Source organism: Haliotis asinina, chromosome 5 (genome assembly GCF_037392515.1).
Source record: "Haliotis asinina isolate JCU_RB_2024 chromosome 5, JCU_Hal_asi_v2, whole genome shotgun sequence".
Classification (NCBI taxonomy): domain Eukaryota; kingdom Metazoa; phylum Mollusca; class Gastropoda; order Lepetellida; family Haliotidae; genus Haliotis; species Haliotis asinina.
In genome coordinates, this window is record NC_090284.1 from 52,716,724 (window position 1) to 52,743,794 (window position 27,071).

The 27,071-nt window shown below is 41.1% G+C and overlaps 1 protein-coding gene across 1 annotated transcript; it reads right to left on the reverse strand.

Moving 5' to 3' along the window:
- Window positions 1–25,646, reverse strand: LOC137284783 (uncharacterized). Its single transcript, XM_067816762.1, has 9 exons — window positions 25,457–25,646; window positions 19,518–19,632; window positions 18,851–19,018; window positions 16,160–16,234; window positions 15,595–15,817; window positions 14,837–15,048; window positions 8,052–8,212; window positions 2,506–4,460; window positions 1–1,210 (listed from the first exon to the last, which is right to left on the reverse strand). Exons 1-8 carry the CDS (start codon window positions 25,505–25,507, stop codon window positions 4,203–4,205), a joined length of 1,263 nt encoding a protein of 420 aa, XP_067672863.1. The 5' UTR covers window positions 25,508–25,646; the 3' UTR covers window positions 1–1,210; window positions 2,506–4,202.
- Between the last annotated feature and the right edge of the window lie 1,425 nt (window positions 25,647–27,071).

Here is a 27,071-nt window from a genome sequence, read left to right on the forward strand (position 1 = left end):
TTTTGGCAATTTTCCTTTATTGTTTGATTCATTCCGATAGCACCTTTTGTGGGAAACATCTGCAGACTCACAGTCTCTCACATAAACCTGCCTGGGTCAAGCACTTGTTCATGGGTCAAGCACTTATTCATGCAACTTTATAACACAAATGTATTTTGTTCAGATTAAACTTACCGAGTTGATCAATGGTACAAAATGATAAGTTCAATGCATCAATATAATATAAATCCACTGCATGCTAATTCGGTATGTTATTTACTTTATAAGCAAAAATCTTATAGACCTGTAATGTGATATCAAATGATAATCAGAACTGCTTGAACTAAAAAATAATTGAAAAAAATACATTGATCTTATGAGAAAATTAATGTCTTATTTTGACAATAGCAACTAAAAAAAAATAAAGTTTACAAGGGTTTTCATACAACATGAACAAAAAAAACATACAAAATTCTTAATACAAAAGCTAATTTAAAAATAAATATTCCAGTAATTAGAGGTCTAAAGCATGTATTCAACTCCCCTCTGCTTCCATGTAACAAGATAATCATTTCCATTGCAACTGTAATTACTATTCTAAACATATTCTACTAATGAGAGTTTTGAAGGACACACAAAATTTCAAGATCTTGGGGAAAAATAATCCCAAATTTGATCAAAAGTTATTTTATGATTTTTTTTTTCAGTCAAAATTTAATGTTTGCTTTACAAATTCTTTCAATAATGTTGCACGCAACTGCAAAATAAGCACTGTTGGAAAGCACACATTAAATGTCCAAGTCATCATCATCATCATGCTCTCAACCTTCAGTGGCCTGCAACTGATCCATAATTGCCTCATATGACAAGAGCAAGATGCTATATGCAAGATTAGGGTGATCATTGAATAGTGACACTCCTTTGACTGATCTCGCACACCCTGCTAAACCAGTTCACTTCACTACATGCATTTATATAAGAGAAGCAAATACAAACATGCTTTGCTTCAAAATACCTGGATATTTCATGAAAAACACATCAACCCGTGAGTCAAACCACAATCGAATTGTGATAAATACTTGCACATAAGTAGTTTGGACTAGCCAAATCAATATACAAAAGAGATCACTACCATGTCTCTAGAGAGAAATAGGAATGCAAGACGAAATTTAGTCAACATGCCTAATTTTAGAATTGCACTTTATTTACAGATAAAAACATCATATATAGTCTGGTTCATAATTATTGAGAATTTTTCTTCTTACTTTGAGCTATCCTAACACCTCAACTGATTCACTGATACTTAAAACTAAGTAATGGTATAAGGGAGGTAACTCATCTTGGCCTACTGAGTATAGTACAATTAGAGTTACCTCCCCTGAATTTGTAGCAGACGTCATTTTCCTCAGCACTGTCAATAATGTCTGCTGAAGATAAAAGAAGGTTGATTTTTGAGTTGTGTAATCAAGGAATTGATGATGTAAATACATTGGCAGAGAGAACAGGAACTCCTCTTTCTACTGTGTATAGAATTAGGAAGAATTTTAAAGAGGGAAAGGATTTGGGGCACCAGAAAGGAGCAGGGAGACCCAGAAAATTGGACTTCTCAGATCGCGTCCGGCTGGGAATTTTAGCGTCTAAAAAGCAAAGGGCAAGCATATCCAACATCAGGTATGAAATGATAGAAAGGGGATCAACAGTTGTATCAAAATCTACAGTTAGAAGAAATTTGATTGATCTTGGATGGGAGAAAAAGAGTGGAATTCCTTCTCCTCTCATGAAACAAGAACATAAAGACAGGCGTGTTGAGTGGTGTTTGGCACATGAAAACTTTGAATGGGAAAATGTGATTTTTACTGATGAAAGCTCAATATGGGTATATCCCAATAATGTGAAAATATGGACAAAGTCTGCGTCAGCACCGTTGTATCGACGACCTAAATACAGCCCAAAGTTTCATGTATGGGGAGGGATATCCTTATTAGGAACGACCCGCTGTGTGTGTTTGAGGGAAATCTGACAAGTCAACGCTACACTAACATATTAGATAATTTTCTCCTTCCAAGTGCACATGTGTTTTATGGAAATGACTGGACTTTGCAGCAAGATAATGATCCTAAACACACCGCAAAACATGCCAAGCAGTGGTTTCAGGAGAAAAATGTGACTGCATTACCATTTCCTGCATATAGTCCTGACTTAAATCCCATTGAGAACATTTGGGGAATGACGAAGGAATGTGTGAATCAAAAGGGGTTGACAAAAATTGAAGACATGAAGAGAGAAGTGGTCCGATACTGGGACAGCATAACTCACGAGACACTAACCTCTCTGATAGGAAGTATGCCTACCCGTCTTAGACTGTGCCCTGAAGCTCAAGGAGACTTGATAAAATATTAAATTGTTACCTACACAACATGAAAAGGTCAGTTCACTTTCACAATACATTCAATTTTACCTGATTTGTTCTCGTTTAATAATAAGAAATGCTTTAGCTATTCTCAATAATTTTGAACCATACTGTACATAAAAAATAATCTACATTCAGATGTACCCCTTAAAAAGTTAGTTCTTAGAGAACAAACTCACACAGCAAGGAACATAAGTGTTTTTCTTATCAACTGGCTGTAATTAAAATATTAGACAGGCAAATGGAAATTTCTTATTCAAAATAAGGAAGTTTGCCTGTACTCTGTCATTTCTGGTGTAAGTGCTGAGGAAAATGTGTTGCTAAAAGTTGAAAGGACCAATAAATTGAATCTAATGGACCTGCTTCATTCCCTGCCAAGTAGATGACAATGCAAAACCAACAGAGTTTATAACACAGACTTGTTCCATGCTGTTATAAGGAGCATTGTCATGGTAATACAATTTATGTAAAAATGTTCCACATTTCTTGGTGATACAAAAATCTGCAATAAATACTACATTTCAACGACTAATTACAAGAGTTGAATACTAAAACACTTTGGATATAATGCTGCTGCCTTGTGTTTCCATAGACCCTCTGGCTACACTCTCATTGTGGGACTCCTAAATCAGAGGTAAACAATCATTGTAACACTTCTACAAGTTATTTGCAACATTTACACATACCATTTGTAAATGATGAACTTTGTCCTAATGGGCTCTTATCATAACTTGTCCGTTACAATGAATAAGGCTATCCTTACAAAGAATTGTAAACAATCTAATGGAGAATGTTTCCAATTGGATCTCTGGGTCTTTAATCATAATGGCTGACCTGACTATCCAGTGTCCTGTTCACATGTGTAGGATTACAGTGAATGAGTAGGTGAACACTACTTGGTACTTAGTATCATATATTGGAACTTGAAGAAAAATGGGTTAATACTTCAGTGAAACCCACAAACACAAATATGGTTCCATGTGGGTACTGAGCACTCTTCCAATGAGACATTTTGTTGACAATTATACACTTCAGTTAAATTCTACTACACTCCTACTGGACTGTATTTATTTAACTCCTTCTTCGGTTGACTATTGTGTTTCTTTCAAAACAGATGCACAAACAGTATTAATTCAAACACTATATTCAACTGCATACTAAAATGTAGATATAAAATAAATCTCACCAATAATATAAAAAAAAATATATCTGAAAAAAAAAATAAAATAAATTGGAAGGTGTTCTCATAGCTTAACTGTTATAGTAAAATGTAAATAGCTCCAAAGTAAATTGACCATGAGTTGTCCATGTCTCCAGACATATTTTCAGCTAACTGTTTCTCTGTAAACCTCATCTTGAAATAAATATCATTTCACTTACACAGTGAAAATTCATAACCTTGAAAGGCTTTTTCAAAAGCAAAGAATGAAAGTTAGTCATTTCAGCAATTTCAAATCAGCTAGTCTCAAAGAAAAGTGAATTCCACACGTTTTGAATTCAATTTCAAGTCTCAAAACATTTTCCTCACAGAATTAAAATCAATGAATAAAGACTTGATCAACACTGAAATCAATTCATAAACAAACTGACTTTGTTCCACCAACATGATTTTTTTAACACACCTTTAGTATGTGTCTTGTTATACAAATGTATCCTTGAATTGGAAAAACCATAAATTTCAGAAATAAAATCCCTTATTGTGTTCTAAATTCTTTCTGCAGCTAGTGATTTAATAGATCTTTAACAGTGTAAAGGGAAAAACGTGCACCATGGCAATGGATTCCCTGGTGTTACAGCATCAAGCAACGCTTGCCTAGTCCTTGTGCTGTTTGGGTTTGGGGCCCTGAGTTCTGGGGACAGCACCAGAGCGGAACAGAAGCTGCCAGTACCAGATCAACCCCAGGACACAGAATGAAGTCACAACAATGATGTACTCAGCGTGGTTGGGAAACTTGGTGCCACAAATTGTATACCAGTCTTTACCACTTGAGGGTGGTTTCTTTACACAGTGGAAGTCGAACACATCTTCATCATAGTTGCTGAGGCACAAATACTTGTGCTTGGTTAAAGTCTGAAATAGAAAATCATATTTATTAAAATCTAAATATTTAAGATATTTAAATACTTAACTGACCATAGGTCATGCATATTACCTCAAGGTATGGTAAAAGAAGTCAGACAGTCATTGATCTACTAGAATGGCTGCCTCGTGAATCGCCTAGTGTACGGGAACTGAAGTGGTGAGATCTCCCCTCTTGTGCAAGCATGGTCTATCCAAAAATCTATGACTGATCAGCTCCAAAGGGCCCAGAGTGGGGAAGAGCATTCAGCCTTGAGAGGGTTTTTAAATATCTTAATACATTTTTAACTTACTTTACCATAGGCCTTATGCATATGGATTCAACAGAGTGGATGGCAGTGTCGGGTTCTGGAGGACCATCCCAAGAAAAAAGACTACATTCCCTTTAAATCAGGGATAACCAATCAGAATTAGTGGAGGGTGAGCAGGTCCTAAAACAAGAAACAGATTGTAATCCAAGGAAACTCATAGGAAAACAAATATGCCTCGCGCATAAGTTAAAATTAAGAAAAGATGGTAAAGAGAAGTAATTACCTAGTGGGCAGAGGGTCGAGTGAGTTGCTGGCCAGCTACCAGAGGACCAAAAGACAGAAGCCCCTACACATCCTCAACAGCCAGATCCCTCAGGTAGTGGCTCATGAAGACAGTAGAGGACTTCTAGAAACAACCCTCCAGAATAGCTGGCACAGTACAATTCCTATGGAGTGCCACAGTCGAAGTCAGTTCCCTGATCTCGTGTGGGGTGTTGGGTGAGGGAGTCCTTCTGCATTGTAGGTGGCCAGGATGGTAGTGTGCAGCCAGAAAGCGATGGTATTATCATTGACCTCACCCTTTGCTGTAGAGAATGGAATGGACAGTCTCTTCTAAGACTGTCTCCTGGCCGACGACTTAGAAATATACATCCTTAGGGCCATCACAGGGCAAAGCAGCAATTTGTCAGCGTCGTGGGCCCTAAGACCGAAGACAAGGGTGGAATGGAGAAAATCCAGTCCGGTTATCCAGGCAGCTGGTTCTTAACTATGAAGTCCCAAATACACAAGGAACTCCACCACAAAATGAGAAGCTTTTAACAGGTCCTTGGACTTCTGTGCATAAAACTTCTCAAATGAAATCCACTTATCATTATAAAGTGATCGTGTGGAGACATGGTGAGCATGAGCAATAACCTAGGCAACACTCGTAGAGAACCCTTGAGCCTTCGTAACGTTCTGCAGATGGTCCAGTCATACGGATGAAACTGAGTCGGATCAGGGTGCAGCTGACGACTGTGCCGGTGCCTGAGTAGGTGAGGCTACTCTGGTTACTGTACAGGGCTTCTTTTAATGAGACAGCACAGGTCTGGGATCGAGGTTCTGGTTGGCCATTAAGGTGTGACCAAAAGCAGGTGAATCCACTCTGTCCTCTTGATCTTTGCTATCATTACAGGCAGCAGAACTGGCGGTGCAAAGGTGTATGAGTCTAGACCTTCCCAAGATAGGGATCTGCAAAAATGCTCTTAAATGCTGTGATGTGCCTGGCTCTGGCTCTGATGCCACTGTCGTCCAAAAGAAGAGGCCAACAAGAACATCTGCTGCAACAGTTGCTTGGACATGGTCGTACCCTAATCGCAAATCAACCGCACAGCTGTAAAATTGTCTTGTGCAATCAGAAGCTTGGTGTTCCTCATGACGGGCAGCCAGTGTAGGACTGCTAGAATTACAGCTTGGAGTTCCAAGTTGTTGATGTGTTGGCCTGATGTAAGGTAGGAGGAAGCACTATAACGGTCTGCGCATTAGACGTCCTCTGAGTGTCAGGTCCTGGGCAGAGGTCAGGAGAACTAATAAGGATTGCCATTCCCTGACACCCAGTGGCTTGGACAAGCTTCTGTTGGTGAAGTTGACGATCTTTAACCAACAGTCATGGGGAACCAAGACAGTATCGCAGTTGGTTAGAGACAAGCCTCCAATGAAGGTTAACTCCTGAGAAGGCTCAAAGGCTCGACATTGATAATCCAACCCAGCTGTTCAAAAAGATGGCAAAATCCATCATTTTGTGTAGAAACAGAGGATCTAGGTGGTTCATCAGGCAGTTGTCTATATATGGATCAAACTCGAAGCCCTTGAGATGTAGGAACCGTGTGATCCATGAAAAGCCACGGGGCCGTAAAAAGTCCAAACAGAAGCACCTTCCACTGGTAGTGGGTCCCGTTGATGACGAATCTCAGCTATTTCCTGTCATGGCGCTAGATGGGTACATGTAGATAGGTGTCCTGGAGGTCGAACCTTTCCAACCAGACCCTGGACGCAAACTTTGAGTGCAGCTGTTCCAGGGACACCATCCTGAAGTGAGGTTGCTCCAAGACGTAAAGGTCCTTGAAGACGACAATGTTGTGGATCATTCTCATCTTGGCAGAATCCTTTTGGGGAACCAGAAAGATGCTGGGATCTAGCACTGCCTCTATCGCCTGTTTGTCTACCAACATCTGAAGTAACTTCTGATCTGGTGTATACACGTGTGGCTGGGGTATCATAGTCAGAGGTGGCAACATGGCTGTTGGCAACTTGTAACTGGTCTTCAGAACGTTGGTAACAAAAGGATCAAACAGGCACTTTAATAGATGAACTAAAGTGTAGAGCGAAACCAAAAACATCTGCCAAGAAGCATGCTTGAAGTAAAAGTGATTTTTGGATAGACTGTGCTTGCGCAAGAGAGGAGATATTGTCACTTCCATTGCTGTACATTTGATTCACGAGGCAGCCATTCTAGTAGAATGCTGAATCAATGATTGTCTTATCTCTTTTAAGCAGAGCTTGAGGTAACATGCATAAGACATATGCATAAGGTAAGTTAAAATTTTAACAATCTGAAAAAGAAATAGTTTGGTTGCTAGTCATTAAAATATGTAACTGACCACAGTATTTTCTGTAACTTATTTATATCATTAGCAAAACAGGTCTTGCTTAAATATAAAACCTACTGTAATATGGGAGATATTTTGCTGACTTTGGCATAAAACAACATCCACTTACTACAGAGCGAGTGACTACTGTTTTATGTCTCTTGGCAATTAAATACCAGGGGCCACAGGAACAAGCAGAGAACACTGTATTGGAGAAATGAACCGATACCCTTCCCATGTTGATCAAACACTTTAACCACTTGGCTACCCTATAGTGTTCTTACTGTAGCTATAGTTGAGTCAAGTTGTTATCTGGATTCCCTGTTATCACTGCTTTATGAGACCAAACATTCATAATCCATATGAATCCCACTTAAGAGTTACAGCTCAAAATAAACAAAATGACTCAAGTTCACCTAAAATGTGGATGAAAATTTACATTTCTTCACGAGTTAACATGACCAATGATGTTAATAACATGGTTAGATAGCAAGAGATTGGCCATAACTACTTGGATCCAAGATCATTATGTATAGAACTATATTAATATACAACTATACTGCATAACATAAATCATGTGACAAATTTTTATCCTTGATTTCCCAATGCACCAAACACAGTTCAAAACAACTCGGAAGCACTGACATTGTTAACAGTAACACCACAATGCAGACACTGTTGCAATAACTGACAGACATACTTACCATCCCAAAAGGAGTCTGAACCGGCAATGTTGTGTTGCAGTTGCCAACCGGCTGGTGGAACCCAGTGGACTGGATTCTCTCTGGCACCGCTGTGAACACCAGGTAGAGGTACAGCCCATAATGCAGCAGAACACAGAGAAACACCTCACTGATACCGCCCCCTGGGAAAACAGACACGACAAGCAATCAGCAATATTATTAAAATCTAAATATTTTAGATATTTAAATACTTACCTTACCATAGGTCTTATGCATATTACCTCAAGCTTCGCTAGAAGAGATCAGACAGTCGTTGATTCGCCATTCCCTAGATGGCTACCTCATGTAATCTACGAATGTAGTCACGGAAGTGACGTGATCTCCCCACTCGCGCAAGCGCGAACAATCCAAAAATCACTTTTACTGGCAACAGGAAGGTCCGAAGAGTCCAGAGTGGGGAGGAGCATCCAGCGTTGGGAGGGAGTCACCGCCCTATGGTAAGGTAAGTATTTAAATATCTAAAATATTTAGATTTTAATAAATTTTTAACTTACCTTACCATAGGTCTTATGCATATGGCTTCGACAGATGGATGGTGGTGTGGACTCCAGAGGACCATCCCTCAGCAACCAGTGCACATGCATTAGGAGAACCTGGGAGACCCATGTCAACAGTCACAGGACAAACCTGGAAGCAGGACAAAGAGTAACCCTAGGGAACTCCAAAGAAAAAACCGACGCACCCTGAAGGTGAGGTTAATCTTAAGACCAACGGTAAGAAACAGTGTTATTACCTAAAGGGCGGCCGGCCGGGTAAGTTGCTGGGCAACCACCAACGGACTGTAGTCCCTCCATGTCCTCAACTGCCAAGTCCCCCAGGTAGTGGGAAGCGAAGACAGTAGACCACTTCCAAAAGCAGCCTTCCATAGTTCGTGGCACTGTGCAATTACTATGGAGGGCCAAGGTAGATGCCAACGCTCTGATCTCGTGTGGGTTGTTCGCCACCGGATGAGGTAGATGCTTGGCATCAAAAACCGTCAGGATCGTAGATCGAAGCCATAAGTCGACTGTGTTCCTGTTCACCTCCCCTTGCAGGTAGTCGAAAGTGGGATGAACATTCTTTTACGGGAACGTCTCTTAGAAGCCAACTTCCGGATGTAACATCTGAGGGCTCGAACGAGACACAGTCGCACCTCCTCTAAGGCATGTTGTCCCAAGACTGAAGATGCAGGAGGAATGGAGAACAGCCTGTCTGGCTGTCCAGGAAGCTGATTCTTGGCCACAAAATCCCATAGGAGACCCAAGGAGGCTTGTCCATGCCTTGACTGCTCAAAGCGAACATGTGTGACGTCCAGGGCATGAATTTCACTAACTCTAGCCGCAGTAGCCAACGCTAGAAGGAAGACCGTCTTTTAGACGAAATACATGAAGGAGGCTTCCTCTCATACGGCTCATACGGAGGTCCTCTAAGATGTTGTAGGACGATGTTGAGGTCCCAAGCTGGAGGATGAAGCTTAACTTTCTGGTCCTCCAATTTGAAAGGCTTGAGTAGCGCAATAAGCTGTGGTATCTTGGAAATCTGTTTATCCGCTTTAATCGCCAAGAAGGAGTTCAAAGCCGACAGATAAGTCCCCAAAGTACTGCCTCTAAGATGCTTGCAGTTATGCAGGAACAGGAGGAAGTTCGCTAAAAACTGTGGAGAAGCTGTCATAGGATCTTGCGGTCTTGAACACAAAAACTCTCCAATGAGCGTCACTTGTCGTCATATAAGGACCTAGCGGACATACGATGCACACAAGCTAGGACGCTTGCCACTCACTAGCCCTTAACTCTCAATGCCTTCTGCAGATGACCCAACCGTGAAGATGAAATCTCAGCGGGTCCAGATGAAGCTGCCGACTGTGCGGATGTCAAAGCAGACGTAACTAATCTGGAAGCTGGTACGACTCTCTGCTGGTGAGAAGACGCAGGTCGGGGAAGCATGGCCTGGCTGGCCACCAAGGCGCGACCAAAGGCAGTCGCAGGTTCTGAGTCTGCTTGACCTTGGTCACCACTTCTGTGAGAAGGGCTGATGGTGGAAATGAGTAAGCGTCCAGACCTTCCCACGACAGGGACATCACATCAATCGTCCACGCCTGCAGGTCCACTGAGTGGAAATCCTGTGCTCCAGGGCGATTAACTTCGCCACTTGAGATGAGTACCCCTTGGCCCTCAAGACTTCACAGATGGTCCAGGCACAAAGATGAAATTGCGGCGGATCCAGGTGCAGTGTCCGATTGTGAGGATGGTACAGCAATTGGTCCCACTCTAGAAGCTGATTATTTGAAAGTGTTTCGACACACAATATTCTCTGTTGGTGATATACGTAGGGGGCGAGATAAGGCGTCTGCCATGAAGATGCAGGCTCCTGGTATGAGAGATACTTTTATTTGGAGGATCTGACTCGACCACGTCGAAGGGTAGAAACGACAAGAAGTGTAGTAGAGGTCGAGGCCTCCTTGACCCTTGATTACCTAGAAGGCTACCATAGAGTTGTCCGTAAGGATCATCAGTAGCTTGTCTCTCGGTGCTGTCAACCAATGATAGACATGCATCACCGCTTTCATCTTTAACTGGGTGATGTGAAGAGATAGATCTCCACTCTTCCAGAATCCTGCTGCAACCTCCTTGACTAGATAGGCACTCCTCCTTGACTAGATAGGCACTCAATCCTTGGAGAGACGTGTCTACCTAAAGATGGTTGTTGAATGACGGCTCAAATGTGTAAGTTCCTACGCAAACATTGACCAGCGCGTCTACCACGGGTGTGGTGTCGAGACGTCCAATGTCGTAAACCTGTCTTGAAATCATGATCCCTGTCATAGACGTAATAGTGGACGTCTACGTCTGATCATATCCTGAGGTGAAGTGAGCAAATCGAGTAGACATTATCACTGACACAGTGACAACGGGCAGAGTACAGCTTGTGTATAACATCGCCTTGAACTTTGACTCCCGAACCTGGGACGGCGATGTGATGAATTAAATCCCGCGGAGTTAGATCCTCAAGTCATCCAAGCTGACTTAACAGCCTGATAATGAAGTCCATCTCTCTCAAGAAAAGCTTGTATGCCGTGAAGAATGCGTCATTATTTGACTTCAGAACGACCACGCTGTTTATTATGAATGTGTTGACATTTCAATGAAGTCTATTTAAAGCTGGCTGTCTGTCCGATCAGAAACTGCCATACATCGCTGCATGCCTCCTGACAGGCAGCGTTCAGACTAATGTTAGAGGATCTCTATGCCGACTAGAGGCATCCAATGCTGCTGTAGACTGCTAGTCTAGAGTGTAAACGACATCTTCCCATCGTAAAATGACTGTAAGTCACTGCAGACAACTTGCTAACACTAGAATAAAACAACACATTCTGCGCAGGGCGTTGTCCCTCGATGACCAATCAGATAGTAGATGTAACGACCCTGGGATCCTTTGCAGGGCGTTGTCTCTCGGGGACCAATCAAAATGTAGACGTGACGTCACCGGTGTAGCACATAACTGATCATCATGAAATCTTGTAAACGGTGTTTCCTTGCTAGCCTGTAGGCTTGACCGTAACCATGCTGTTTGGCGAGCACGTGTGTAAATGAGTAAAGCGTGCGAAAACTGTTCCGCCGCTTGAAACTGAAGTAGACAATAGCTTTCCAGGTAGATGTGTTGGCAATTTTTCCCCGAGGATAAATGCCGTCCTCTCTTGTAATCACGAGGTGTAGTTAGACGTGGCACTTAGTTGTTGTCTCGAAGAATCTTCGTGACCAAATGAGTAAAGCAAGTGAAAGAAAACTTTCTCCGCTTGAGGCTTATGTAGACAAACTGTAACGTAAGGATCTTCGAGGATGCGACCAGTCCCTCCAAAGGACACCCAGTCTCCCGCCTACCGGCATAGGAATACCTGGTAAGGTGATTGATCCTCGAGGCGTTGTCTTCAGACCAGTCCATCGCCGCCGCCGATGTAGCTGACGCCAGCGCAGAAAACGGCTTAAACATTTGCTTGAGTTCAGTCTTCAATGCCACCCGCTTAGAATCCTGCACTCTGTAAGAGTGCTGCGAGGAGCCCAATAACTGCTACAGAGATTCACCCAGGACAGCCACGCTGTTCGCGAAAACCAGGCTGTGTATCTTGTAATCTGACTTCCTGGACTTACACGCTTGAAATTCGGATTAGATGACAATTTCGCAAAGACCGCATTTAACAACAGCGGGATGAGTAGCTCCGGCGATAAATGAATTGCTGCAAGGTTGCTGGAATCAACCGAAGGCGAAGGGCAGTCCACTCGAAGACAACTGATAAGGGTAGTTAAGTGCCATCACCGTCGCCGTCGTCTCCTGCCTCCTCGTCGAAGTCCGGGCAAAAAAATCTGTTCCTCCCGGTCCTCCCAGGACACGGGATTCGAATCACGCCACAGTGTAGAAGACGAAGTCGATGCATGAGCAGCAGATTCCTTGGACGGGATTCAAGGTGGTTCCGGCTACCGCAAACGCCGAGATCTGGAGGAGCACCGAGGTGATATGGACTGGGATTGCAAGCAACGTCTTCACCTGGTAGTAAAGCGAGAGTCCTCATTCAAAAGGGCGACGCGGGGACCGTGAGCTTGACCGAGAGCGCCGACAAAGACTACTGTGGAGGGTACAGGATCACCAACTCCCAGGGAACCTGGAGCGTGATCTGCGCCGAGATCGCCCTTCATCCAGCTGTCGTGCAAAACCTCTTCCCTGGACAACGTATGCAACACCCTGGGTGTACGGTAAGGCGCAGGCGCTGGCGCTGGCACAGGGTCCGGCGTCGGCATAGGCGCTGGTGTCGGGATAAGCGCTGACGTCCGGATAGGCACTGGCGTAAGCACAGGCGATGGTGTAGACATAAACGCTGGTGACGGGATAAGCGCTGACGTCAGGATAGGCGCTGGCGCAGGCATAGGTGCTGGAGTAAGTACAGGCGATGGTGTAGACATAAACGCTGGTGTCGGGATAGGCGCTGACGTAGGCATAGGCGCTGGCGCAGGCATAGGTGCTGGCGGAAGCACAGGCGATGGTGTAGACATAAACGCTGGTGTCGGGATAGGCGCTGACGTAGGTATAGGCACTGGCGTAAGCACAGGCGCTGGTGTCGGCATAGGTGCTGGTGTCGGGATAGACGCTGGCATCGCAGCAGCACCGGGCGTCAGCAGGGAGCGCAGGAACCTCTGGACTTCCGGATGAGACAAGGCATCTGGATGAAAACAGATCCACGATGTAATCCAGGCGAGGTGGTTCCGGGGCATACAGCATACAGGCGTCACGGACGAACGCCCCATCCCAGGCGTCGGCACAGTCGCTGAAGGCGGTTGTAAGTCAGGGTCGTCCGGCAGAGATCCCAACGACCACGCTTGAGACGACATCCTTCTCTACTGCTGTGCAAAAAGCTTCTTCTTAGCCGCAATAAAGTCTTGAAATCCGCCACCAATAACGACTCGCAGTACTGGCAGCGTCCGTCAAAAGAGCAGGCTAGAGACGCACAATCCGGGCACCAAGGGTGAGGAACTTTCGCTGATTTCTGCCCCTAGCTGATAGTGTAAAACTGGCGAGACATACACAGTTAACTGTAACAAAACAAGACATAACAATGCGTGGAAACCAACGCTAGGAGGTAGAAAAAAACACCCCTACACCAGAAATGCAGCACCAACGCACCCCCACTATAAAGTAGGCACGCCCGTAAGCTCGTGACAGCGAAGGGCAAACAACCAGAAAGGCTACCTGCATACATCGCAACGTGGCACGAAAAAACGTATAAATGCAGTGAAACATGGGCAAAAATACTAATCGACATGGAAACCACATGGAGGAAGAAAAACCAGCAAGATATAATACCCCCACGGACGCCATGCCTCACTCACACACGACGCGGGCGAACCCACCCCGAAGTGAGAGAAAAAAACAAAACAACACGAGGTAGCAAAGTAAGTGCAGTTAAATGATTACTTACCTTAACACGCACACCTAAGGGATACAAACCATACCTACCCGTGAGGAACAACTTTATTGAACCACAAAGTAGGTAAACTAAGCGAACCAAAAAAACGTCCGAACAGACGAACGCTAGAAGTAAAAGTGATTTTGGATTGTTCGCGCTTGCGCGAGTGGGGAGATCACGTCACTTCCGTGACTACATTCGTAGATTACATGAGGTAGCCATCTAGGGAATGGCGAATCAACGACTGTCTGATCTCTTCTAGCGAAGCTTGAGGTAATATGCATAAGACCTATGGTAAGGTAAGTTAAAAATTTCCAGTTACATGGCAACGGTTGCCTGCATTGAGTGAGTTTAATTTTACACTGCACTCAGCAGCATTCAAGCTATATGGCAGCAGTTAGCAGAATTGAGTGAGTTTAGTTTTATTCTTTAGTTTTATTATATGGCAGCCGTTGCATGAAATGATTTTGGGTGAGGGAGTAACATGTTCAAGAGTATGTTTGCAAGTGGATAGTTTAATCATGCACAAAGTAACATTCGGAGTTAAATATTCAAATGGTACATGTGAATGTTAACTTTCAAAATTTGGAAAGCTGTGTTCTGATTTGTCACTTCAAAATGCTAGCTGACCCAACCTTCTAGTAGGGTTTGTTTGAGTCAATATAGCAGTGTTAAGATTAAAATTGAGCCTAAGTTTACATAGACTGGTGAAAATAACAGACATAATGTTCACAACTCTCACTTATCTGACTGCATTTTCTTTCTGAAAGTGGCACAAGTGATATATCTAAACACGAAGACATGAAGTATTTACTTGACTTCTGAGGTCCCCTGGCTCCCTCTAGTGGTGTTCTGTCTGCAATCCACACAAGGGTGCCATAAACTCCCAGCAGCATGAGAACACACACCTCCGTGTGGAGCTTGAAGGAGTCATGTAGTGGGTGGTAGATGGGCAGAAACTGTAAGACTCCCAGAGGCATGGCCAGAAGGCCAGTTGCCACAGCAACCATCAGCTCCAACAAGAACCTTATGCCAAAATACAGAATTGTACCTTTCCATACAATAAACAACACAAAAGGAGACAAAGGGAGAAATCCAAACATTTGTTTGGTCACATCTTGGTGACTCTGAAATCTGTGAAATGCTCCAACTGAAGAGAGGTAATGTAACATACAAAAAGAGGTTATCTCCCTTCGACCATACCTCATCAAACTAACATTTAAAAGTTGTCAGTGTAACATGATGAAATCTATAACTATTGAGAGTTTTTGTGAACCCCCAAAATAGATAAAATAGTCGAAATATGTTTAGACAGAATAAGTTTTATATCACGCCAGAACACCCTTAACATTCTTAATTGTGAACATGAAGATGATGATATAGAAGGCAATGACAATACTCAAGACCCCTTTGGCGAGAGAGTTTCGTATTTTTCCTGAAATTCCAACATTCCAGGGATATAATGGCAGGGACACTAGAAATGGACCTCAGTAAATATTATTAAATGAGAAATCAAACCAAACCTTCTGTGTCGTAACTAAATCAGGAGAATGAGAAAAGAGAAGGTATTACCCAGCAGACTGGAACTTGTTTGCTCTCTGACACAAACAGTTGCGGAGTCCATGGAAAACCATAGTGAAGCCTGCAGCAAAAGTAGCATGGAAGTAGTAGCTGGTCCAAGGCACAGAGTAGTGGCGGTCGTAGATGTTGGGGTCATCGTCGTGCCACGTCCACCACAGCAGCTTGATGCCCATGATGTCGTAGGGAACATCAAGGATAACAATACTCAGTCCCACTGTCAAGCGATAAATCAGTACATGTGAAGAGCCCCACTATCAAACAATACAATCATTAGAGCTTGTTCAGCTTGACCTGATCAAGTAAAAACTAATGCATTGTGTGACCATGTCATAACTGTTTAGGTCTATTATTGTGATATGGTGCACCTTTGTCATTTCATTGTCAACATATCTGATCAACATATCATAATACAATATACCTGTGAATGGTTAGGTCCATCCCCCAGCTTCATAATAAAACATGCCTTCAAACAGTTCAGCCAATCCTGTCAGCTTCGTATTACAACATACCTGTGAATGGTTCAGCCCCATCCCCTCAGCTTCATAACACAACATACCTGCGAATGGTTCGGCCCATCCCCTCAGCTTCATATGTCCAACAGCCACTGATGCCACATAGTAATACACAGGGTCTGCAACAGTCAGCGGAAACTGTGATCAGCCTGTAGGTTAACTGTTGTGATCGATCAATTATCAAATGAAAAACAATAACACTAAAATTGTATCATACCTGCTGCACTCTGATCTATTTGCCTGAACAGTGTCTGGCAAAAAGGGAGCGCAAAAACCTGCTATGTTTGTGTTCTGAGATTGATATGTGAGCAAATATGTGATAATACTATAGAAAGTACAATGGATCTATGACAGGTTTGTGTGACTAACAAAAGAAAATAACTCCATCCAAGTGTAGTTGAGCTTCATTTGTCTGGACCCATAAACTAATGCCTAATCCAAGGTTACAAACTTGACACTACAAATGGCCACACCCATGTTAAGATGTGAGATGAAGAGAGCGACCAAGTAACAGTCTGATAGGGTGTAAAAATAGGCTTTGAATCATTTCACTTGGTCAAAATTGTTGTATTTTCCATTAAATGAATCTGGTGAAAATAATTCTGGGGCTCTTTCACGAAGCAACCTTTACTAAGGTTAACCTAAACTTCCATTCTTTAACACTTCATGAAGGTTACCTTACTGCCCAACCAACAATGTAATGAGGTGCGTAAAAGACATGTTTGTTAAAGGAGACGGGGGAGGGGGGAGCTGAACTGATCCACTACCTACTCAAACGGGGAACAGGTTTGAAAACTTTGCACACATGATTTTTGTGATCCTTACAGTAATCACTTTCCACCCTATGTTTTCCAAGCATGGTATTTCTGCTCGAGCATTTGTATCTCGTAAAGTGGACTGAGAGACTTACCATGTCGCACTCTAAATTGGGTAAACAGAGTCAAGTCATTGCCTACGTCATTATGTACATGTGTACTATTTCGGACAGCACACACGGTGCACTAAAATGCCATTGATGCTACTGGTACATCTGTACATTACACAAAATAAATGAAGATGGTAAGTGCATTCCCGCAATGGGTACCAGTCAGTTCACTCCCAGGGAAAGTGTGTAGTTGTAACAAAGGGAAAATTGAATTTGATGATTTGGATAAATGAGCAATTTGCTAGTACATTCAACACTGCTACACAGTAAACAAGACAATGCCAACACAGGCAAGCATTATGAAAATATCAACTGATGATTTGTGATATACAGGGAGTGAAGAAACAATGCATAAATTTTTAAGAAAAATTGGTTTCAAATGGCGAAAAACATGTTCAGAGAGACAGATCCTAATGGAGCGAAGACATTGTTGCATGGTGTCACAGCTGTTTCCCACATACCCATGGCCAATTAAAGATCACATGCAACTAAAAAATCAAACATAATTAAAACAGAGTTATCACTTATTCATGATATATAAAATACATTGCAGATTAATCCAAAAAACAAATAAACAGAATCATAAGCATATAATCGCAAATCAAAAGTGCAATATTTAGTCCTTGGGTTAACCCAACTCGAAACGACGCAGCCATGATACCGAACCCAGTCAGAGCCATTGGATGTGCACTCAAGTGTAACGCAACCTTTTCATTGGCCACTTGTTCATTTGCCGATATGATTACCCTGCTCTTTGTTTATGGCATATAAGCCCGATAGGTGTTTATTTCAAATTGGATGTGGTCAATGATTGAAGGTGCATTGCATGTTGTCATTAGCAGACAGGCAGGCAGATATATGGGAGTCAATAAACCAGACATTGAGTTTTCTCTGTGACAGAGCGTGCTTATCACAGTCAGCATTTTCTGTTAAATAACAAGTAGATTCTTTACTTGTTTGAGTACACAACCAAGATTAGACTACTGCTCACGACCTTATACTCAGGGCAGGCATACTGTTTCAAGTTCCACAAACCTATTCACTGCACATGTGTTATGAGCACAGCGCAGCATAGCTGCTGAACCCAGTGTTTCCCCCCCATCACTGAGGGAAAATTACTGAATCGTCTGAACTTCCGATTTCGCTGGCTTTATTTCGTGCTTTTTTGCACTTTATAGGCTGAATTGGCATTTATGATTATTTGTTTCGGTAAGTACATAACGAAAGGTATCAGAATCAGCAAAATTTTACGTTGCACGTGACCTTTAATGATCAAATGGACTGCACCACTATTCAGATTCAGAGGTTCAGATGACAGGTCGGCATTATTCTTAAGTTCGTCACACAGTTGTCACTTACAATAACCTTAATGCTTGTGAAAGGAGGCCCTGCTCTTTATCTCCGAAGTTTTTACAATACACTGTATCTAATGACTCTAACACGGCAGACAGTCCAAGTTGTTTGGTAAAACATGATCTCCATGAAAATTTAGCATGAAATAAGAGCGAGGGAGTTCTTATGCTGCGTTTAGCAATATTCTGGCAATAGCACCACCAGGGACACCAGAAATGGGCTTCACACATTGTACCCATGTCGGAATTGAACAGAAGTCTTTGGCTTGACAAGGGAACACTTTTCAACCACAGGGTTTTCCAACAGCCATGCAGCAAATAAGAATATTGTTTGCTGATTTCTAGATTTACTGTGTGGTTACTGTCTAATGATGAACCCATTCACGTTAAATCTTACTGTCAAGTGACTACCCAAACAGCCCCCTCCCTACAAGTGTGGCAATCATGCTTCGACATACACAACAACAGAACTTGGAGTGGTAATCGTTGTCCCAACAGCATCACACTTGACTGTGCATGCCAGAAGTTGTCAATGTCAGGGATGAAGTAGCTGACACACTCAACCGTCAAACCATGGAACACTGATGCTAGCCATAGCCACCGAAACCTGCCTCCGTGTCGCATAGCTGAAAGCAAGCACAATCAGCATTAAAATGAACTGTCATCCTTTAATAAGGTTATTAAAGTCAGAAATAACAATTTAGTGGGAAAATTTTCTGGAAATGTCTGAACATGAATAAGTAAAACAGCTGGGTGAGTAAGATAAATTTCATGCCACTTTTGTGGGGAATCAAATCAGATCTTCAGTATGATAGGCAAATGCTTTAACCACTAAGCTACCAACCTCCATCTGAATATACTGTAACCTATCCTCGTTTTGGTATTTTGTTGTTTACTAGACATATAAAGTCAATTAAATGAAACTTTACAACAAAATGGCATTCATACCTTTTAACTAAAATACCTTTGAATTCAAGGAAAACTTAATCAACATGCACATAATCAACAAGATTGATTAATAAATCAATTATGAATGTCAAAGTAAGGATATTACTTGTGTTGTTGACTATTTTAGCAAATGCTGAATGTGTCTCGACCGAAAAAATTAAGTGCAGTCCTCCTCACCATGAATGAATGTAAGGAAAGCCATGACATAGAAGGCAATCTCATAGTACAGGACACTCTCATGCTTCTTGAGAATCACATCAGCTTTACGAAATTTAATCCACCAGTTCCACTCCTGAAAACATTTGTGAATTGTCATCATCATTCCCAAAACACTTGTATGAAATTCAATCCTTAAAGTTAATTCATTAGTAACAAATAATTAATGGACTCGTACTTGGGCTGAGTGTGCCCATGGCTTGTGAAAATCCAGTTGGGCCAGTAAATCTCCAGTCATTGGCACAACTAGTCAGTAAATTTTCATGGGTCATTTTGTAAATACATAAGCCTAAAGTCTGCTTCTCACGATATATAAGGTCATCTCTTGTTTTCCCAGAATAACTGAATTTGAGCTTTTTGTTTTGGAGGGACAGGTTTTACTTTTCGCTAGAAAGACCTCTTCCCAGGTTTCAACTTTCACTTTCCACTAGTAAGACCGCTTCCCAGGTTTTACTTTTCCTAACTTTATATGAACATCAAAATTCAAATGATACACAAGTGTTTGAAATCATTTGGAAAATATCATTGAAGATTAAACTCACATTTCAAATGTTTTCTGCAGCGTGATTGGAACCACAAGCCTTACATTTGTAGGCAGACGCTCTACTGCACAGCCACCGGGCTGACGAAGGTTGTGGGGTTAACTTATCTGCTTATAGCTACTGTCATTAAAATGATTTTACGCACACTTCAGTTATTGTTATGTAGCTTAATAAAAAAGATCATCTACATTGTAATTACCCATCACTGAGGGTATATATATTAGAGAAAACACTTCTCCGCGGTTTTGGGTTTTGCCCCTCAGGATTTCCCTCCCCCTCAAGTTTTACATTGTCTACCAAAACCATGGAGGCGAGGTTTCTCCTATACATATCACTCAAAGTTATGATACACTTTAAATCATGCAAGATTATGGCCTGAGAAAAGTTGTTTATCATATTAGCACTGCAATGATAAAATCTGTCTACATTTATATTCAGGCAAATAAATTATTTTGTGGGCTAGTAACGTTCAGTTACAGCCAGCCTGACTTGCTTGCAAAATTTGGAAACTACACTTGGGCTGGCTGAAAATAAGACCAACAAGAGTATACCTTCTGTACCTGAGATCCAGGCTCTCCAGCACTGATGGATGGTATGAGCTGATCTTGAACGGAGTTATGATTATATATTTGTCAGCTAACCCCTTCAATGCAGTTCAGCTGAACAATAGCTAAAAATTTCAAGCCATACGTCTTATGTGTGGAATGTAAAGTAAAGAAACAGGGAAGGAATGTATTCTTCAAGGCATATATACCAAAATAAAAATGATTCAATGAAAATGACAAAAATGAAAAAAAAATATTCTAAAAACAAAAGACACCATTGCAACCTTAATTAATGAGTGCAGCACGCAAAAACACTAAACATGGGTGTCTGTAGTTGTAATATGGGCACTATTCCAGTGATGTACACCTGGAGGAGCTTCTACTCTTTCAAGATAAACAACTGAGATAGCCCAATTCCCATTTCAGAAAAGGTATGGCAGGTAAACAGCAGGTGAAAGCCAGGTGTGATCAGACATGCCTACAATAAATAGGATCAACAGGATCATTGCCGTGTTGCTTGCATACAGAATACTAAAACATTTGTCTGCTGAAAATCTTATTCTCTTGTGAATAAATATGTATCACACTGTCTATTTTTTTTGTCAAATAAAACCCCCAAACAAACCCAACCCATTACTTCAGCTAGTGTCTTGTTCATTATATTTTTTATATGAAAATGATATGTGCAGGGATGAGAATGGAAATTTTCATTTACAGCTGAAAACTAGTCGGGGGTCTGGGGGATTTTGGCATTTTACACACTAAATATGGCTAAAATCAATATTAACACTGTATATATATTTAGACGTTTCAGAAAAATGACCCTGGAGATGTAAAAAAACGCGGATTTCCGCGGATCCGCGGAAATTTCTCATCCCTGTATGTGTTATGGTCTTATCATGCCCTCATTCCAAAGGTGTTTACAAAGACAAAGAATAGTAGAAATAGTGGTTGTGAGGGAGTATGTTTAGTTTTAGCAATAATCCAGCAATATCAAAATGGGGGACACTAGAAACGGGCTTCACACTTTGCTTATTATTGTCATGTATCTGACTAAACTTAGACTAATGCTTTGCGTCTGAATATGTGAATATAGAAGCAATTAATTTTAAATAGAAAAGGAAACCACTGAGAAGGAAGAATCAGAACCTGAAAAAAATCTAGGCTTTCTTTATTTGAGACTTCATTGCATAAGTTAAAAAGGGCCGAGTGGAAACAAAAATAATGCAGTTCAAGGATTGTTCGAATGAAAATACCAAACTAGGCAACATCTGTGTCATCCTGGTCATTACTACCTGTGGTGTCCCATCAACTAACCAGCAACCACAAAGGTCACAGTACTCACCTGCACTACACCTTAAGTGACCGATTACTGACCTTTTGCACACACAGACAGTAGCCTATGATCTGCCAGTATTTGATACCTAATCTGTCATACCTAATCACAGCCTATTAGTGATCAGCATTCATAATGATATTGTAAATAGGTATGAAGTAGAAAATTCCATTTGACAAACAGCTAAACAAAATGAATAGCTTCATGCGTTTTAGTTTGTCATTACCAATGATTCCAATTAGATCATGGAAAAATATTTTTCATTTCTGACCTTATAGAACTTATTACAATTCAGAAATCAATACAGAACGAGTATTAAGTTTATTTCAAAGTATTAACGTGAGAAAACAAACTTAGTTCATGAATCTAATCCAAAACTCACAAACAGTATTATATGGTATGAAACAGCATGGAAACAAAGTAAATGCCACCATGAATTGTATTTTCCTGCTCAGGTAAGCAGTTTATAAACACAATAATCAGTATTACCCTTTGCAATTTTCTCCTATGATAACATGGAAATCACACGGATATATTACTACTTTTGTTCTCTTAACTAAACAAATAATATCGGTGCTTTAAGGCAAAAATGGAAGATTGGTAGGTTGGGTGTGCTCACTGGAACAGCAAAATGGAATGAACAGATGAACCAGTCATTATATACTGAGATTCAACAGTTCCAATCCCAGGCCTACATTTACTTTTGACTGATATTGATAACAAACTCTGGCCTATATTTACCCCTAACCGATTTGAACCTTTGGTCCCATTTTCTCTCAACTGATCACAAACATGTGGGCCCAAAATTAACCTCAGTTAATTACTTTATTTGCTGTCAGCTAATGAACATTTCAACATTTGACCTCAACTAACTAAAACAAACTAATAAAAGCCATGGCCATCATTTACCCCCTGTTGGTTCTGACAACAACTGATCCATAAGCAACTCATTATCAAAGCATTTGGACCAGTGGATCATATCAATCAGGTATCTCAATATTTAACGACTTCCTGGTTCATTCATGTCATAATCAAAGGAGTAATTATCAACAAACAGTCAATATAGTAACATTGTAAAAATGGACTCACTATGCAAAATTTCAGATAGAGCATGATCCGAGTTTTAAATTAGTCCAAATCCAAAATACAATTCAGAATGGACATGTGTCATAACAACCACTATTACCATGAACAACTCTATGGAGGATCCTTTTTTGTGATGTAATAAAAAACAGGATTCCCTTTAGGCCCTCCCTTAGAATTCATCACCACAAATTTACAAATTACATCACAATTTCAAATGACATAATTTCTGAACTGTTATAAAAAACAATGTTCTTTGATGTCACTGTCAGACTGATGCTGGTTTATCCTAACCTTCTCTCATCACTGCTCATTGTTCAGTCATCTCTAAACGCATTACCATCAAGTACACCAAGCGTTGTGGAAAGTTTGTGAGCAAAAAGGCAGTGAATTTTAATTTTTATAACAAACACTGGTTTATGAAAGCACTTTTATTTTAAATGTCTTATGTTTCGCTTTCAACATAATGTTTATGACTATATGAATTACCACCCTCGAGCCATCACCAGACATGTTTGTCTCCCTCATTCCTTAATGCAATTCACATTATCCTTACAACACCGTTCTGTAACAAAATCATCTAATGATTATTTCAGAAGCATGCCTGAGGTCAACAACCATTTTCAGTTTCCGTAATATTGGCTCATTCCAAACCACACTGTTTCTTGTAGATTATGGATTGAGACAAGAGTGAAAAATGCTCTGTATAACCAGAACACATTTATCTGATGCTACAATCATACAAAACCGTAACCTAACTTTGTGGGTAACCTTCATTAGTGGATCGCGGTAAGTATTGTGCAATCACGAAGAAGTACTTTTTCATACACACAATGCCATGCCTCTCTGACAAAAATGACCACACTAAATCTAATTGTCCAGCACTAAGATAAATAGACCAAGATCATCACTATTAACAACTTTTTTAAGTTTGAAAATTGTCAAGTAAGTAAAGAGACCATTAGCACTAACCTACTCACATCTCATCTGCTTTTCTAGATGTCAATAAACAATAAGACCATGCTCTCTGTCAAAATTTCAAATCTATCTGAATCCATTAAACAAGAAGACATAAAATTTTGTGTACACTCAAATGGATAATGATAATAAAACATTGTAATCAATTATTATGTTTCATTCAAGAGTAGATTATTAGGCATTCTAAGTTTGCTCAATCCATGAATAAAACAATGAGTCGATACACAAAATGGAGACGTTCATTTAAAATATGTTGGTTGATGCACTTCGTTTACATCCACTTAACAAAGCTACATGAGTGTACTCTTGATTTTCACTTAACTGTAACATACGTCATCATGACTGATACAGGGTTCCAGATAAGGGCCGTAGTGGCGTATGTATGGATAAAAAATGTGCACGATGCGGTAGGAAAACAAATCCGAAAAAGTAGCAAATATGCACTACAGCAATTGTGTATGGTCTTAAAATCACTTATGGATGTATTTATCTGAAAATATACTGTTTTATTGTTTACTGACCTGTTTACACAAGAGTAGCAATGTTGTGATGCATATATGAAATGAACCACAAGATTACTTACACGCCATTTAATTCCATTCAGCACCTCTAAATGTACTCTTAACTTTTTTCAGTACTCTTATACTGAAAATATAAGGCGTACATACTCATGTTGAAAAATTATCTGCAGCACTGCTGATACATTCTTAAAATAAAGAAAAAACAAAGCACCTCTATCTAAGGATCTATTGTTAACTATTCGGAGATTATTGCAATAATCTTACTCATAGCCTTGTTTGTCTTTCATTTCTCCATCATGTCTATGGCTGACAGACTTTGCTTTTAAGCTGCTTTTAGCAATATTCCAGCAAGATCACAGCAGGGAACACCAGAAATCAGCTTCACACTTTGTACCAATGTGGGCATTAGAACCATGGTCTGTGGCATCATGAGCGAAAGCTTTAATCAATAGGCTACCCTTTCACCCCCCACCAACCACATCCTAATGTCTGAGGCATCACTGAGAAATGAGGAATGATTAACATACATAAGGAAGCATGTAAATCAACCATATTCCTGTCAATGTATTGTTAGTTTGAAATACCACTCTATTAGACACATTAGTATACATTACAGATTCAGGAATATTGTTTCCTATCCAAATCCTATACCTAAAGGTTATGTCAGACAGCAAATTTTATTCCTTGAATAAACAGTACTCAGGCAGAAGAAAACCGGGAAGAAACAAGACATACTTGCATGCCAAGGATGAACTTTCAGTATTTGGAAGATAATGCAAAAGTGCTCAAAGTAAAATAATCATATTTTCTCAAATTCATTTTCAGGAGACGGCTAGACTGCAGTGATGTCATATTAAATGCAGTTTATGTAGCACATCTTGCATGACCGACTTACGTCAGTAGTCTTTGGTATATAATCATTGACGGTTTTCCACACAGCATCCATTTTGTTGTTTTCTGTTATGTCGTCTGCGCGCGTATCACAACGTGCTTTACCTTTGACCTTTAGTGGACTATCAACGACACATTCCGGCGCTCAGTCCTACCCACAGTTCCATGCGACTTTCCTTATCCAGTGATAAGCTGGGCCCCGTCTCGCATCTCCCAATATGAGCACGTTAGCGCGTAAGCTGGTTCCTGGCTCCCTTTGCGCTCGCTAAGGTTTGCTGGCGAAAACTTTATATACTGCGATGTGCGAGACGGGGCCCAGCTTAGTGGGCGCGCGCACGGGGAGAGGGGAACCACGTTAGAGCAGTGGTTAACGTGAGCAGTGATCTCGCATATCGCAGTATACGCGTTAAGCTGGTTCCCGGCTCCCTCTGCGCGCACCAGCTTGCGTATATTGCGCTATGCGAGACGGGGCCGAGCTTATACTTTTCTCTTGTTTATAAACAAACCCGCAAACTTGTTTATTAGTCTGTATATATCCAAGAAAGGCCATGCAAGTCTAGAAAATGTGGCAAGTCTAGATTTCCATGGCTTCAGGAAGTCTTAGGGCCCCATTTCATTATTTTATTTTTTTCACCGTGAACGTTTTTTCAGTAAAATATGTTCATTTCAGCAGGGAGCCTATATAGAGAGTTATAGAGTATAGAGTTATAGAGTATCCCTGATTTCAGAGACTATCTGTTAGTCTAACTTGTTTGTCAGAAAAGACTGGCCTAATGCAACCTTTTCGGTGCGCATTTAATATTGTTTTGCACTGTGGAATGGATAGTTTTCTACAGTTGCAATAGTCATGGTTTTTTACCACAGTGTATGATGACCCCATCACATGCTCTATCTCCACGGCACTGGGATTCGGTGACAGCACATGGAAACGCATAATCTACGCAAACAAAGTTCGCTGCGCAAATCGAAGTTGTGTTACTTACATTTTTGGGGTTATTTACTCCCAAAACCACGAAACGTGTAAACCATTCTATCGGTATCAAAGAAGAGTAATTCGATGTGTAGACTCGTCAAAAATATATACTTACAGAGTGGACAGTGCTTCTGCACGTCTTTCTGGTCTGTGGCAGACTAATCGCTAGTCGTTTGGAACGCTGGGTTGGAGAGTGTAGCAACTGATTTCCCCATTCGTTACCCACTCGTGTTATTCCGGAACAAGCCGAATTTTGATCAGTGATAACCGTCAAGTAAACCGACGCACGTGCGTGTATTTCTGTGGTGCATCGTTCACGACACTACCTATATTAAAAACTTCACTCCAGGCAATACAATTTTGTTAGAGATGTATATATTTTTCAAAGGTTTAAACAATCGCATAAAGCTCTCAAAACGACTATTCTTATCAGAGTAATAATTGTGCGCGCGTTCTGTCTGGTGTGACGTGGTTTCTCGCATAATCTCACGTGTCACTAGAGAAAACTACATCACATGTTTCACAATTTTCACGTTTATATGAGCTGACAAAGTCAGGCATGTTCAGCATAGGTACCATTGCTGTATTCCTTCACGTTTTGAGTACAGTGCCATCTAATATTCGTAACAATTATTAATGGTTACAT